Consider the following 17,088-nt stretch of genomic DNA (forward strand, 5'->3'; position numbering starts at 1 on the left):
GAATGAAGACCTTTTTAGTTGCTATTGTGGGATTCCTATGTCCTAATATCTACTTTCTTTTCTCTCCCTGTTCCTAGCACATGGTTCTTGTGTAGCTGTTTACTCGCTGAAAATATTTTCCATTACTGAGGCTGTTATGCTCCTTCAGTTTTCCCTCCTAGCCTCAATCCTTTCACTTTCCAAACCTGTCATTTTCCACATTACCACCTCACTCCTTCTTCATGTTCTTGACCCACCACTGAGGAGGACCAGGGCTACATTACATGCCCACTCCAACAGCCTAGGCCTAGTTGCTGCCAAGCGGAAGAAAGTTTTTGCATCCCATGACTCATTTGCTGCCATTTGTCTGTCTGTCTGTCTGTCTCCCTGCCCCAGCCCCTGAACAGATTTCTCATTGAACTGACAGAGGAATCCACAGCTGTTCCAAACTGGGAGCAGAAAGAAGAGGGGAGGGGACAGGCGAATGATGTCAAGACTCAGGGATACAAATAGCCAGCGCTCAGATCCCTGTCCCGTCTCCGACTCCTCTCCCAGAGCAGCAGCTGTTTTTCTTTCTGCCTCTGTTCCATCCAGCCACCACCATGAGCCAGTCCTACTCCTCCAGCCAGAGGCTCTCTTCATACCGCCGGACCTTCGGTGGGGCGGGTGCAGTCTCACCTTCCTTCCCACGGGCCTCCTTTGGCACCAAGGGCTCTTCTAGCTCCATGTCTTCTCGGGTCTACCAAGTGTCCCGCAGTGCCGCCCCATCCAGCCTCTCCAGTTTCCGAGCCAGCTACTCAGCCCCACTGCGCTCAGCCTACCAGGGGGCTGGGGAACTCCTTGACTTCTCCTTGGCCGATGCCATGAACCAGGAGTTCCTACAGACACGCACCAATGAGAAAGTGGAGCTCCAGGAGCTCAATGATCGCTTTGCCAACTACATTGAGAAGGTGCGTTACCTGGAGCAGCAGAATGCGCTCATGGTGGCTGAAGTCAACCGGCTCAAAGGCAAGGAGCCCACACGGGTGGCTGAGATGTATGAAGAGGAACTGCGAGAGCTGAGGCGCCAGGTGGAGATGCTGACCAGCCAGCGAGCACGCGTCGATGTGGAGAGGGACAACCTGTTGGATGACCTCCAGAAGCTGAAGCAAAGGTGAGACATGCGTTTGTTGTCACTAGCTCAAACCTGGCTGAGCCCAAATCAGCTTTCCTATGCATCTCTCCTAGGGCCCTTCCAGACAGGCCTTAAATCCCAGATCTCATCCCATGTTTTCTGCTTTGAATTGAATTATATGAGTCGATACTATCAGATAATCTGGGTTAAACAGATAACTTGGGATCGCATCCTGGGATATAGAACCTGTCTGGAAGGGCCCCTAGTCCTGAACAGTCATTGTATCCTTGTTCTGAGTAACCATGGAAGGACTGCCAAGGGCAGATTTATCACCTAGCCCTGTTTCCTTGCCATTGACAAAAACAATGCTACAGCTTATGTAGCCCACATGCCAGCTTTTTCCATGGCCTCGGAGAGTATGCTTTGTGGTATTTTTCATCCTAATGCTGTACATATTTCTCCAAGCTTCTCTGCTCCAGGGCTGTCATCACCATTTCCATCTTGCCAGTCCCTGCCTGAGGCTTCTTTTAGGCAACTCTCCCCCACCCTTTGAGATGGAGTGAAGCACCTTGTATTTTTGCAGAGCTGACCTGAGGGCCCCAACTCAATACCCAAAAGACTTGATGTTGTAGGGCTGTGCATATTCCAGACAGCTTGTTCTCCTGAAGCACTGCAAAAATCTCCTCCATTCAAAGCAGGAGTGGTCCCCCCCCTTTCCCCAGATATCATTGGTCAGCAACTCTCTCATCATTGGCTATTCTTATTAGGGCTGATGGGAGTAACCACGCAAACAGAAATTGGATGGGCATACTCCCACCCCCGATGCAAAGGCCCCAGGGCCCATGATAAGTTACTTATTCTTAGAAAAAAGTACGTGGGGGGGGGGGAGCTATTTTATATACCCTGCTATACCAACCCCTTGTCTTATAACTTTTCAGTCTATTTATGATGTTTATAAACTTAACAAAGACAGGACAGACATTCTCTAACAGGACAGTTCATTTTTAAAAAGTGTCTTCAGATTTTAGAATTTCAGCATAAGAATGTAGAACAAAGTTCTTTGAAATCATCATAGGATTTGGTTTCAAATTTTAAAGACTCAATGTACCGTTGAGACCACATCATCTGTTTCTCATGCAAATCTTCCCTATCTTCTTTCATTAGATTAAGGGGAGCGATTTGAATTTTATGGACAACTGACTATAGCAAACCATTCGGAGGTCATATCAGACACTGAGATTTACTCATGGAAATGTATCTAGCTTGAATTCCCACCTAATGGTGATTGCTCTGCTCTCTCTCTGTTCATGGCAAAAGGGAAGAAAGGTCTTTAAGCTATCTGACACTAATAGCTGCTTATAGGTTCTTATCAGATCACTTTTTGACCTTTCTTTTTGGTAAGCTAAACAGATGGATGTTCTTACTCTTAAGCTTGTCACTCTTAAGGCCTTTCCCCATTTACTGTTTCTGTTTATATCCTTGCTCTGCCATTGAGTCCATGACTTGTTCAGGACTTATCAGGTTTGGGTTTCCTTAAACATGAACATGATAATGAACTGCCTCATATGATTGGTGTAATCACAACGAAATGAAATAGGAAAATTTTGCTATTCTTACCCTCAGGGATGGGGTTTGGTTATAGCTCTTCTAAAAAAATCAGCTCCAAGCTGATACCACGAACGTGTATACAAATATCAGCAGATGACAGCAGAATCTTGTTTTAGAGTGTCATTACTAGTTATGAATCATATGTGAACAGGTTTTTTTTTCATGTCAGGGGCGACTTGAGAAACTGCAAGTCGTTTTTGGTGTGAGAGAATTGGGCTGTCTGCAAGTACATTGCCCAGGGGATGCCCAGATGTTTTACCATCCTGTGGGAGGCTTTTCCCATTTCCTGCATGAGAAGCTGGAGCTGACAAAAGGGAGCTTACCCCACTCCTCGAATCTGAAGTGCCGACCTTTCGGTTAGCAGTCCTGCCAGCAGAAGGGTTTAATCCATTAGGTATTCCATAGTTATGTAAGTGTTACCACCTTGTTATTGGTTACATTTATACCTTAGTTTTTCTCCAATTAGATTAATGAGATTATATGCCACTTGTTCCTATTTTGTCCTTGCAACAACCCTATAAAGTAGACTAGGGTGAAAGAGAGTATCTCATGAAAGTCTACCCAGTAGAGCTCTCAAGTCCAAGTATAACACTCTTATCAAAAACTTAACAAAAACCACATGTTTATTTCCTGGAATTATGACCTCTCACCTCTATGCAGAATAGAATTATTGAGAAGGAGCCTGCTGTGCCTTTCTGAAGATGTGTTTACTTTGCAGATGTAATGTAGTTTGATACATTTTAAATGCAGTCATGGAAGTTGAAGTCTTTAGCCTTCCCTGCCTAAAGTGTTGGTGCCTCACCAAACTAGGAATACCAGGGTTACACAGCACTGAGCTACAGCGGTTTAAGCAGTGTCAAAATGCATTCATTCTGTAGTGTAGATGTACTCTAATTCAGGTTATTCTGTAAGCCTCTCTATTATCTAGGGCTGGCTTTGCAATCGCAGTAAGAGTGGTCCCTTGTAAAAGGCATAACTTACCTCCCTTTCTCTGCATTTGGAAAAGCACCACAGAGCACAGGATGTGAACAAAAAGCAGCTATGTTAGCACAGAAATACAGCCACTGGAAAATCCATATTGATTGTACTAATGGCTGTCATAGAGGTTGTACACAGATGGGGATGGGGAAAACTGGGGACCCTCATGATTATTCTTCAACTGAAGGAGAAAGCAATTCCAGAGTACCTGTAATACTCCTTTCTGTCTATAGTGAGCATTGGAAGAAACAGCATTGGAAGAACTGGGATATATGGCAGTGTAGACTCAGACAACCAAGTTCAAAGCAGATATTTAGGGATTTTTTCTGCCTCAATATTTTGGGTTATATGGCTGTGTGGAAAGGCCCAGAGAAGTCGAATAAAGCCAACCACAAGTCAAGAGTCATCACCAAACAAATGAGTCACAGACCCTTTAGCTCCCTGCTTCTCCTGTCCCTTTTCTGAGTAGCAATGGTTCCTGGGTGGTGCTATTATGATACAGTAGATCTAAGATTGAGTGGGATCACTAATACTACATATTAGAAATCTAGACTTCGGAAGGGGAAGGATACTGGCATCCTCCTTCAGGAAGGAATGGCCTAGTTTTCAGCCCTGTGGCAATGGCCAGGCTGAGTCTCTAGGAGCATTTCTCCTTTGGATGTAGGACTCTTGTGACAGACAAGACAAGCTGGACATAGCAGGAATGGTAATCCAGCAAGGCTGGGCCCCACTGACAGGAAGTTTTGACATTTCAGAAGGGAAGGAAATAAGAAATACTGTCAGAGGACCCCAGGGAGTAAAAAATCTCTTAGCAGGGTGCACTGGATTGCTTCCTGGATCCCAGAACAGCTGTAAATAATCATTTCAGACCGTGTCTTTTTTTTTAAATCCAAAGGCAAACTGGGCCTTTTGCTTGAAGGCTTTATATTTCTGATAGTGCCAACCTTTAGGAAAAAATTAATGCATAAATGTATTTGCATGCCTTCTTTTTAAAATATTCTACTGGAAATGACAGCAAATCGGTTCACTGAGACTCTGATTGCAATCACAGAGGCAGTGTGTTGTTCCCTTCCTTGCTGTCATCTTGCAGTGTTTGCCCCCCTCCGCCCCAGAAAGAAAGGGAGTGGGGATCAGAATCCTCTGTGAAAGAAGATTGCGATCACAAGCGCTGGCACTGAGAGCATTATTACAGTTTTCAGCCATAATGATAGCTTGCTGGCACCGTGCACCTTGTCCAATCTAGGGCTCAAGGCTTTCACAAGAGAGAGTCATAAGATGGCAGGCGGGTATGGAGTTCAATAGTTAGGGAGGAAAGGCTGATGACAGAAGAGGATGACACAGAAATAGGGTAGGAATTGGGTCTCAGTGTGCTTTGTATCCAGCATTCTACAACTATTATGATCCCCATAGGTTGGCTTTAATGGCAAAACCCTGTAAGGCAGTGATATTCTGCGGTGACGCAATGGGTTAAACCCTTGTGCCAGATGAACTGCTGACCTGAAGGTTGGCGGTTCGAATCTGCGGGATGGGTTTTTTTTTCTGTGTCAGGAGTGACTTGGGAAACTGCAAGTCACTTCTGGTGTGAGGGAATTGACCGTCTGCAAGCACATTGCCCAGGGGATGCCCAGATGTTTTGATGCTTTTACCATCCTTGTGGGAGACTTCTCTCATGTCCCTGTATGGGGAGCTGGAGCTGACGCTGACAGAGGGAGCTAATCCACACTCTCTCCAAATTTGAACCTCAGACCTGTCAGAGAAGTCTCTCACAAGGATGGTAAAAGCATCAAAACATCTGGGCATCCCCTGGCGCAATCCCCATTGCGCCATCGGGGGCTCCTGCTAGACGGGGTGAGCTCTCATCTTTCAGCTCCAGCTTCCATGTGGGGACATGAGAGAAACCTCCTACGGGATGGCAACACATCTGGGTGTTCCCTGGGCAACGTCTCTGCAGACGGCCAATTCTCTCACACCAGAAGCAACTTGCAGTTTCTCAAGTTGCTTCTTACTCAATAAAAAAGTGATATTCAATAAGATAGGCTATATATTGGAGGTCTTCAAAGCACTGACAGCTGTTCCATGGAAATGTTCAAGCACAAAGTAGTTACTAATGGGTGCAAATAGGATGCCATACTCTCCAATATTTCACAGATGAAAACCAGGACACATGTGGCCAAGCATCATCGGAGCATGGTCAAGAAGGACAAAGAAGCTGGGAGGGGCTGCATCGGTTTGCTCTTACCTGATTCTGTCCTTTCCTTTCAACCCTGCAGAATTAATTGAGTGCAAACTGGGTTGTTGTAGGGGTTTTTTTGGGCTATATGGCCATGTTCTAGAGGCATTTTCTCCTGACGTTTCACCTGCATCTGTGGCAAGCATCCTCAGAGATAGTGAGGTCTGTTAGAACTAGGAAAAAGGGTTTATATATCTGTGGAATGACCAGGGTGGGACAAAGGACTCTTGTCTTCTGGAGCTAGGTGTGAATGTTTCAACTGAATGTTTTCAGTTGAAACATTCACACCTAGCTCCAGTTGAAACATTCACACCTAGCTCCAGAAGACATCCTTTGTCCCACCCTGGTCATTCCACAGATATATAAACCCTTTTTCCTAGTTCCAACAGACCTCACTACCTCTGAGGATGCTTGCCATAGATGCAGGCGAAACGTCAGGAGAAAATGCCTTTAGAACATGGCCATATAGTCCAAAGAGAACCTACAAGAACCCAGGGATTCCGGCCATGAAAGCCTTCGACAATACATTGAGTGCAAACTACTTTTGCACTTTGACCTCAGTTTGCACCAATGGAAGCAAGCTGAGTACAAAGGCAGAAAGCAGAATGGGCCATTTAAAAACCAGCTGAAAAAATGGGACAGCAGAGGAGTAATTAGGACAGTCTCTGCTAAATTGAGACAGTTGGGGAGCATGGGTGCTAATCCCTGGCACGTTGGGGAGAAATACCCAGCTAGTCCCCCTTTGAGGATCAGATATAAGGGAGGTCAGACTGCCTGGAATGCCACCCCCTCTTTGGGCATCTAGCAGCTGAGTGGCATTCCACCTGCCACCATCATGTCATATAGACACTAATTCCAGATATCCTAGACTGGGTGAGGGACCCTTGCTATTCCTTTGAATGTGGGGAAGGAGATTCTCTCCCAGCTAACATTCTTCTCTATCCCTTTTCATTTTCCTCCTCTTTCACAGGCCTCTAGCTGGTGCCCTGGATGTAGCAGCAAGCCTCTGCTACCCTAAAAGGGAAAGGGGGAGAGAGTGTTATCCATCTGTGAGCTCATGCCTTTGTGCTTGAGCTTTGACTAAAACAGGCAATGAGAGGACATGTTCCTTCAGCTCTCTCAGCCTGGCTCACAGCCAGATCTCACTCCACCCCTGGAATTCAGGAGAATTGCCCATTCTAGATGCAGATAGTAGCCCTGTGGCTTGGAGCAAGTCAGTCACAGATTTTGGGCTTGGGCGGAGTCAAAGGACACAGGGCTGCAAGTGTCTTTGCTGGTTTGTCTAGCTTTCTGTCTGACACCTCCTTCCCAATTGTTCTGCCTCACTTTCACAGGCTGCAGGAAGAGATTCATCTCAAAGAAGAAGCCGAGAACAACCTAGCTGCTTTCAGAGCTGTAAGTTCAGACCTTGGCTCTATCGCTGTGTATTTTTGTGAGGATAAGTGATCATTTTAAGAAAAGCATCACAGGTCCTTGCTGTATCCAAAATCACTAATCCCTATTTCTGAATGATATAAGTTCCTTTGGCTCTGACTTTATTCACAAGAGCAAAAAAAAAAAAAAAGTAGCACTATGAAAAGGTACTACATACTGCTTCTTTCCCCACCTTTTGATCACCATATCCCATCTGCTTTCCAAAATTAAGTGCTCACCTTGAATTAAAGCAGTGCCCTCTGCTGTTTTAACACACACCTCCAAACTAGGCCTGCAATTTTTATTTGACATGGTCGGCCCCTGTGTTTTATCCAAGTGGATATTTTCCAACTAATTTCAGAATGCTAATAGCCAGGCATTTGTTATTTTCTCATAGAAAGACTCACAGAGCCATAAAAGGTAAAAGTTTTCCCTTGACATTAAGTCTATTTGTGTCCAACTCTGGGGGGTGGTGCTCATCTCCATTTCTAAGCTGAAGAGCCAGCATTTATCCATAGATGCCTCCAAGGTCATGTGGCTGGCATGACTGCATGGAGCACCATTACCTTCCCGCAGAAGTGGTACCTATTGATCTACTTACATCTGCATGTTTTCGAACTGCTAGTTTGGCAGAAGCTGGGGCTAACAGCTGGAGCTCACCCACTCTCCGGATTCGAACAACCAATAATTCAGTCAGAAAGTTCATAGGTTAACCTGCTGCGCCACTGGTGGCTCTGCCATAGAGCTATAATATCATATAAATTGGAAGGGGCCTCGGGTGCCATCTAATCCACCCCCCTGCTCAATGCTGGATCCTTCTCTCCTCCATTTCAATCTTTTGCCACCACTTTGCACTTATCAGCTGTGGTTTTCTTGGAATCACAGGGAATATACTGACATAGGGCAGAGTGCTGGAGCAGCTGCTTCACCAGTGCAATGTATGCCAGGATTAATGTTAATAAATGGATATCTGGCTTCCTGTTTAAGAGTCATGAGAATTGGCCTAGAGTGGCAGGTCTTCCCACACACTTCCTGGCCTTTCAAGAGCTTCCTACATGGTTTTGATTACTGGCCAGATTCCCTGGCCATGTAAGCTGGAGAGGGCAATGACCACAGCTTTATGATCTATCCAAAAGCACATCCTTTAGGAGTAGCTGAGGTCCTGTTTTTCCAGCAACAAAAACTATACCACATCTATTGCCACTAAAGTCTTTCTTTCCTTTTTCTGCCACCAAAGGATGTCGATGCAGCCACTCTGGCCCGAATTGACCTTGAGAGGCGCATTGAATCTTTGCAAGAAGAAATTGCATTCCTCAAAAAGGTGCATGAAGAGGTAAGTGCATACTTCTGACTGCCACTGTTGTTCAATGCCTCTGAAAGTGAGGGCTACTAGAAAGGAGAGTGTGGCAAATTGGAAGTGGCAGGGCATTTAGGAGTAGTGTGATTCAGTAACAATGAATGTTGGGATTTCCATGCCACAAAGGAACATTTTTGAATCCAAGGGCTGAATTTAATTTCAAGATCTTCTTGGAAGCTACATTCCAGTGGTAACCAGGGCCAAGGCAAAAATACCAATATACATGAGCTTATATCTTTCACTGCTGGTCACTAAGCATTGTAATCTTTTAGAATTGGGGGGTGGGGGGGGGGGGAGCCATATAAAAGTTGTAGATGGTGATATAATCAGGAAGAACCAATTGGAACCCCAAGTCACATTTGGCCCAATAGCCTCAAATAACTAATATCTGTATTGAAAGAAGGAAAGATCAGGGCAAATATCAGTAGTGGTACCAGGGTTATATATAATCATACTTGGAAATTTTAGTATTCTCCTACTGATCTCATACTGGCTTTGACTCCTCCAGGAAATCCGAGAATTGCAATCTCAGCTTCAAGAACAGCAAATCCAGGTTGAGATGGATGTGTCGAAGCCAGACCTGACAGCAGCATTACGTGATATCCGTGCCCAGTATGAGACTATTGCTGCAAAGAACATCTCTGAGGCTGAGGAATGGTATAAATCCAAGGTAAGAAGGACTTACATTGGCTAGTGGATCTGAGGAAGGTTTGTGATAGCCATCAGATACACAACTGAACTTATGTTCCACTTACTCCCACCTTGTTTTTTCTGCACAAAGGTGTCTGACCTGACCCAGGCAGCGAATAAGAACAACGATGCCCTGCGCCAAGCCAAGCAGGAGATGATGGAATACCGGCACCAGATCCAGTCATACACCTGTGAGATTGATGCACTCAAGGGCACGGTGAGGTGCTATGCCAAGTTAATGCATGGCATTAGGTTTAAGAATTCGGTTATTTTATATTGACCACCCCCTAACCCCCTAAGAAGCATTTAGGTACTATTGTATGGTAAAGCTGCTGCTCCAAGTTTCTCAGGACAGCAAAGCCTATAGAATTTATACTTTGCATGGATGAGGGTCCATGTTCCATCATGATATCTCCAGTAAAAGAGATCACATAAAGCAACAGACACAATAATTTCTTCCAGTCACAAGAGAGAAAATAATTGGTATAGTTGGACGAATGCAGCTTTCTTCCAACATTGTGTTGGATGGGAGCTGGAGTATATGGTGGGCACCATTTATGGGGGACACTGCAAGATGAGGTGGGTAATAAATAAGTGATGAAGAAGGCTGGTCTGAAAAACTGGATCAGCATTAGGTAGCTTTCTTGTGTGTTCCATTTCTTGTATTCAATATAGAAAAGATCCTCCTTTCTCATAGGCTACAAAATTGCTCATCTCGGAGTGGAAACTGTAGCCTCTTGGGTCCCATTCCCCTCCTCACTGCCCCAACACCATTTCCCCCTATTTATGCCAGATCTACCATGTATCCCAGGATCTGATCCCAGATTATTTGCTTATCCCAGATTATCTAGCAGTTAGACTCATATAATCTAGTTCAAAGCAGATAATCTGGGATCTGGGATATAGGGAAGTATAGATCCAACATCCTATTCAGTTCTTTCATCTCCTTGATTGTCCAAAATGGCTGTTGCTCTTCTGTGAAGTCACAATTTTGACTGAAAATAGCTAGAGGAAGCTTGAGAGATATTGTTACATACTATCTATATCAGAATTTGTAAAAGTTACTTTTTTATTACACCTCTAAGTCACTTCTGCACTTTTAAAAAAAAATATTCCGGGGAGCTTTAGTTAAAAACAACAACACCTTTCTCATGTTCTGTCCTACACACACAAACACATCAAGGGTTTGAATGTCTGACCTCTCCATTTGCTTCTAGAATGATTCTTTGATGAGGCAGATGCGGGAGATGGAGGAACGCTTTGCCGGCGAGGCTGGTACTTATCAGGACACGATCCAGAGGCTTGAAGAGGAGATCCGACACTTGAAGGATGAGATGGCACGGCACCTGCGGGAGTACCAGGATCTGCTCAATGTCAAGATGGCTCTTGACGTTGAGATTGCTACTTACCGCAAGCTGCTGGAGGGTGAAGAAAGCAGGTGAGTGTTGGTGTACATTTATATATGTTTTATAAGGTGATGTCATAGTGCAGGGAAAGTTTGATAGCAAGCATACATTTGGAACTGCAAATTTTGAGAATCTGGCCGTAAGTTCTTAGTAAAGAGCAAAGACCCAGTGCAATTCTTGTGTTTGGTAATAGCAAGAGAGTAGACCAAATGCAATATGCTGTCCTATTCTTTAGTGTCAGCTGATAAGTCTGATTCCCCACCATGAGAAGAAATAGTACAGTTAATCTCTCAGGGTACATCTTTGTCCTCCTTATGTTGAACATTTTGGTCTTCTGAGGCCCTTGTTTTATGATGTTACTGAATAAGATGAGAACGCACAGTTGCTGAAATTATAAGAAGGCTAGAAAAAGACAAACAAGCAAAAGGCGAACAGTGTATTCAGGTTCAGAAAGACAAGGAGGGACTTCTAGGTTGTTATGCCGAGTACAGGAAGAAGTGGCTGGACTAACTTTTCCTTCTCTTGTTTTTTATGCAGAATTTCTCTTCCCATCCAAACCTTTTCTGCCATCAACTTCCGAGGTAAGTGGATTTTCTGGCCTGTGAAGAGACATAAGAGTCTTTTTGTCTCTCTGTGTGTATTTCTGCCAGTTATCATAAAACAGGAGCAGAATAGCATTGGGGAATCAAGCACAACAATCAATTTAGGTCACATCAAATGAGGGCAGAATGACTTATTTGGTGCAAACCACACTCTTCTCCTTTTCCTGCCCCCCTCCACCTTCATAAGCTGCTTTTTGGAAAGAAAGAAAAAATCTGATGAGAGCCATATTGAGAGAGAAATGAGTGTGCTTTTCCTTTGCAGACAATGCCTCCCACAACAAGCCTCCTTTTCCACATGGAGTTCTAAAAATATGTTGGCATTTTTGCAAGAGATTAAAGATGCCTGAAAGTGGGGGAAAAATGTTGGGGTTTCAAATGTATTGGGGGCAGATGGGAGAAGGCTACATACTGCAATCTACATAAAAATACAGAAATACAATACCATGTATATGTGTGCATGTTATAAAGGGAGGCAGGGGGAAGATCAAATCCTTTGCTTCTACTTCTCTGTTCCTAAACTCCCACTCCAAAGTTGATTTTCTCTACAAGAAGGCAGTAGAATGAATGTGTTATAAATAGCAGTATCTCAATTACTTCATCGCACTAGAGAAAAAATCAACTTAAAATCCACTTTTTGCCTCATGCAGAATTCTGTAGTTTGTAATTTAGGGAGGAGCCTTTAACAGCCTCACTAAACTACAAACCCCAGAATTCTGCAAAAGGCAGAAACCGGATTTTAAGTGGATTTTTTTTCTAGTGTGATGAAACTACCCTCTTCCCACTTTTTTTCAGGGTAGAGGGAATGGGAGAGCACTATTGTCCCCACAGAAGTAACACGATGAATGCTGAGAGGGCAAATATTCAAGGGTAGCCATGTTGGTCATGCATCAAAATACAACAAAATACAAAATCCATAAGCAAGGATACCTTTTGTGTGTGTAAAATTGGCAAGGTAGTTACTTTTTCATTATTTTTAATGGCATTGTAAAGGCATTTGAACGTAATTGTTCAAATTTTATCCCATTCTTCTATTGATTCTAAGTTGTTTTGTAAGGGAACAAAGAAGTGATGTGCAATGTAATGAATAAACGATTGACATTTTAAAAAAGAATGTAGTGTTTACAATGATTCTGTGATTCAGTAATGAATTATTTATTTGAGCTTTGCAATGTGTTATGTAACAAATTGTTTTTAAAAACTCACTTTAAACTCTACAGCCTTGTCACGTGCATCCACGCACAACATGTAGTTCTCTATGGAGATATGTACCCGCTTCCTGAACTGGACGGAGTTTGTTTCTCTTCAATCTCCTTCTCACATGGTTAACATCAAAACAACATTATAAAATGGGATTTAAAAAAAACCCCTCCAAAAACCAACACAACTCAGATCCAAGAATATCAAAATAACAATACGTTATCATGTATGGAAACTAGGGCTCCTTCCACACAGCTGAATAAAATCCCACATTATCTGCTTTGAACTGGGATATATGGAGGTGTGGACTCAGATAACCCAGCTCAAAGCAGATATTGTTGGATTTTCTGCCTTAATATTATGGGTTATTTGGCTGTGTGGAAGGGCCCTGTATTACAAAAATATAGATTGTATAATATTTCCTAAATTGCATCACTGTTGCTTCAGAATATTAATAACAAGAGTCTATGGCACACATTAATCCAATTTCATGTTCACCATGAGATTTAGGATCTTTAGCCAACAGAGTTTTCTTTCTGGGAAACCTGTCAACAATAGGTTACCCAAAGTGTTGGTTTGGCAAATGTTCAAACACAGATCATTACAGCTCCTGTAATTCCAACACTGATTTCAAGCTTTGTTTTGGCTGCTGCAGAAGCATCCAATAGAGGAAGGAGCAGTGTCTGGGGATGATTTGGTTTGGCACAAATGGTTTTCAATAAGGACTGATATATTGATTGAGGAGGGCAGTTCCTGCTATGTGTTGTGACCATGGCACCTGTTTCTCTCCCAGTTTGGGGCACTCTATTTATGGGAAAGTGCTAAGGAGGACATTGCTCTGGAAATGTACTCCAAAAACACATGTAATACTGTGTGTGGCTGAGGCCCCTTCAACATTTTCTGCTTTGAACTGGAATATATGACAGTGTGGACTCAGATAACCCAGTTCAAAGCAGAAAATGTGGGATTTTCTGCCTTGATATTCTTGATTATATGGCTGTGTGGAAAGGCCCTGAGATACATCCAGAAGTCTCCTGAGTGTTATTTGGTGTTTGTGTCAAAGTGGTGAAAAGACACCTGCGTTAGCATCTTATGTGTGTGTACACATATAAAAATGCAAAAGCCAAGGCATGTGGGGTCCCAGGAGGGAAAAATTCTAGAGAGGAGCAATACATTTTATTAAACCAACCAATATATCACAATATAATGAACTCTTCATCATTTTATAACACAAAACTCTGTTTTTGCTGACTGTGGTTCCTCCTATTTACCCCCCTGTTCCCCATTCCAAGCCCCATGGTTCCTCAGTTGATACCTTTTTCTTCCTTACAGAAACTAGTCCAGAGCAACGGAGCTCTGAGGTCCACACTAAGAAAACTGTGACCATCAAAACCATTGAGACACGTGATGGGGAGGTGAGTGGGCATGTTTGGGGAAGTGAATGGGCAAGCATGCAGGTGTGAGGGAGCTTTGATTTGGAAGCCAAATGGGTAAATCTGTGAAAAGACCAGGAAAGTGCCCTTGGACTCTAGATTCTGGTCTTGTCCACTAGAAGAGAGAACAGCTGACTCTTGATGGGAGACCTATTAATGTTATAATATAGAGAGCTGTGAGAATAACTTTCACTTTCTCCTATAGCTATGAAACAGAAATGTGAATGTGAAGAAAATTGCAAATTTTCAGTAAATTATTAAAACACAGGGCGAAATGAGATTCTCACAGTCTGCACTGGCCACATTAAAAAGGCACAGCTATTCCCTGCATGGAGAGGACTACGGTGTATTTATTTGCCATGTAGTTATTACAGGTGAGGAGCCTTCTTAAAGAAAACAAGTGTCAATCCTAATTCAGCACTAACATGGCTGGATACCCAGGGATTCAAACCCAGCCTTGTAAGAATTAAGGGCTCGGAGAACTGAGCTTTCACAGTGGAAGCATCTGTCAGCTTTGATTTCTCTCTCATTCAAACTTCCTAAAAACAGTTCTTTCCCATGTCACATATTTGTAAATTTCAATAAGTACTAAACAAAAAAAATTTGAAATGACATTTTAACCCATCCCTGTACTGCGGTATTAGAGAACAGGATGACAATAGGTGAGACACAGTGGGAGTGGGTGTAAAACCAAGCTAATTTCCAAGTAGGCACAGAATATCTGAGGTAGCCAAGGTTCCTTTTAATCATCTCTCTCTCTCCCACTTTGCAGGTGGTCAGTGAAGCCCTGCAGCAGCAACATGAGATGCTGTAAATCCTGTCACCCCAGCGAGGCAAATGGCCCATCTAAATTTTCTTCCTCCCACACGCAAAGACCTGATAGTCTGGCTCCCACACACTCTCCTGCACACCCACAACTCTGTGACAACACCAGGGGAGAGCCTCACACACTCAGCCATACGTGTGAGGGACTCCCTGCTCCCAGTTTCCCAAATCCCTCTCTCCGTCTGCTCCCCTTCTTCTCTACCTGTTCTGGAAAACAAGGAGGGGAAGAGGACCCAAAGAGAGACACAGCTGTGAGTGTGTATATGTGTGTCTGTGTGTATGCATGTGTTGGATGGGGGAAGGGGATGCTTCCTGCTACTATAGGAATGGAAGCTCTGATCATTGCCTGCACATAGACCTTCCCCCTCTCCCTCCATGAATGCATTTCTGCATGTATTGACCCACATAAATGTGCCTTGGCACTCTTGTGTAGCTTCACTCCCAACCTGAGCACAGGTGCACACCTCCTGATCCCTTAAAGCCCTCCCACTGCAGCATAAACAGGGCTGGTCTGCAGGTCATGGAGGGGCAGGGAAGGAGGAGGGAAAGTGGGGGATGCCCAGAGAATGAGGATGAGCCAATTGCCCAGCCTTGCCTCGGGGACCAAAGCCATGGAAGATCTCTGCCTACCTGGCCCCTCCTGTTGGAGCAGGACTCCTTCCATGAGGTTGGTGGTGGGGTTGTATCTGTAGCTTCAAGGAATGCCTGTCCCTCCAGCTCAGAAGGTAGCTTGGCTTGCTATCTTAGACAAAAGTTTCCTCTGCCACCATATTTGTAGGTTCCTTCCAAAGCATGGGGCAGACATTGGGAATCCCCAGAAGAGGCAGATGCATCCACTAAAAGAGGTGCCCTTGCCTTGAGTGAGATAATAATAATAATAATAATAATAATAATAATAATAATAATAATAATAATAATAATATACTTTATCTGTAGCCCACCCTATCTCCCCAAGGGGATTGCCTAGGGTAGAACGCTTGGACTCTTCACAGGTGAATCACGTCCCTCCTGCTTCAGAGAAAAGCTCCTAGTATAGGAGAGGGACATTTAGGATCCCCAAGGACAGACGAAGGACCTCAGGGGGCAGATGCACCCACTAGAACAGGTTCCCTTGCCTTGAGTGTTATCCCTGTCCCAGATCTTTCCCACAGGGGCAGCTGAAAGGGATTTTTAAAAAGTCTTGTGGGAGTTGCACAAGAAAAGAGAAGGAGCTAGCAGGTGATGGATATGGGGGAGAGAGAAGGAGTGAGAAAGTTTGTGTGTTTGAGTGAAAAGAGAAGAGAGGAGATGGAGAGAGGCTGTCTGCCCCTTGACCCTCCCACCCCAACACATACTGCTCTGCCAAGTAATTAATAAACCATAGAGCACAAAACCTTCTGTTATTTTTTTTCTTTTCCTCTTCTTGGCTGGATCATCCATGTCCTATTCTACTCAACCACATGCATAATTTAACAACATTTTAAAAAAATTGATTTGGTGGTATCTAATCCAAAAAGGCCTTGCTTGCTTTCAGTATATGGTGTCTTGGCAACTGTAAATGTCAAAATGATTTAGACCAATGCTCCCTAAGCAATCCGACACGGGGCAGCAGGGAAGGAACTGGCACCATTTTTGTTCCAATTAGCTAGAACCATTTCATTATTTTATATAAAGTTTCTGTAGACCAACAGACTACAGCTCATGGACCAGCATCAGTCCATGGATTAACAGCTCTTAGGAATGTTGAGCTAAACTACACACCTTATTTTTTTGGAAAATAAAATTCTCCATAACCTTTTGGAGATTTTATGATCTTTGGAAAGCCATGACCTTGTTAGAAGTCATAACCTTTTGAAAAATGATGTCATAACCTTTTGGTCAAAATGGCATTCATGCAAGGCAATTAGGTTTCTCAACTTCTAAACTGATGTACCTAGATATGTCTTTGAACTGTTAGGGATAAAGATATGCCAATCCAAAAAAAAAAAAAAAAGCACATATATAGCAGTCTAATAGAGTCTCTGTCTAGTCTGAAAGTCCAATTGGAGTCTGAAAGCATACATCTGTTCCTACTGAAAGCTCTAAGCATATTGTTCCTACATTGAAGTCTCTGTAGTGTGAATGTCCAATGGAGTCTGAGATCTAAAATGGAGTCTGAGCCCTGAACAGGCCCAGATCTGATCACATGGTCTGCAGCCCTTCCAACAACAAAGAGTAAACAAACCCTGCAAACCAATACACACATGCAATTGTATAAGCAATTATATACATAAGAAA

General features: G+C 43.6%; 1 protein-coding gene across 1 annotated transcript; it reads left to right on the forward strand.

Moving 5' to 3' along the window:
* Positions 1–487: 487 nt before the first annotated feature.
* Positions 488–16,204, forward strand: DES (desmin). The gene is made up of 9 exons (XM_060772926.2): positions 488–1,132; positions 7,244–7,304; positions 8,560–8,655; positions 9,188–9,349; positions 9,461–9,586; positions 10,587–10,807; positions 11,313–11,356; positions 13,907–13,989; positions 14,780–16,204. Exons 1-9 carry the CDS (start codon positions 582–584, stop codon positions 14,819–14,821), a joined length of 1,386 nt encoding a protein of 461 aa, XP_060628909.1. The 5' UTR covers positions 488–581; the 3' UTR covers positions 14,822–16,204.
* Positions 16,205–17,088: the final 884 nt, after the last annotated feature.

The sequence above is a fragment of the Anolis sagrei genome, chromosome 1, assembly GCF_037176765.1.
Source record: "Anolis sagrei isolate rAnoSag1 chromosome 1, rAnoSag1.mat, whole genome shotgun sequence".
In the NCBI taxonomy this organism is placed as follows: Eukaryota; Metazoa; Chordata; class Lepidosauria; order Squamata; family Dactyloidae; genus Anolis; species Anolis sagrei.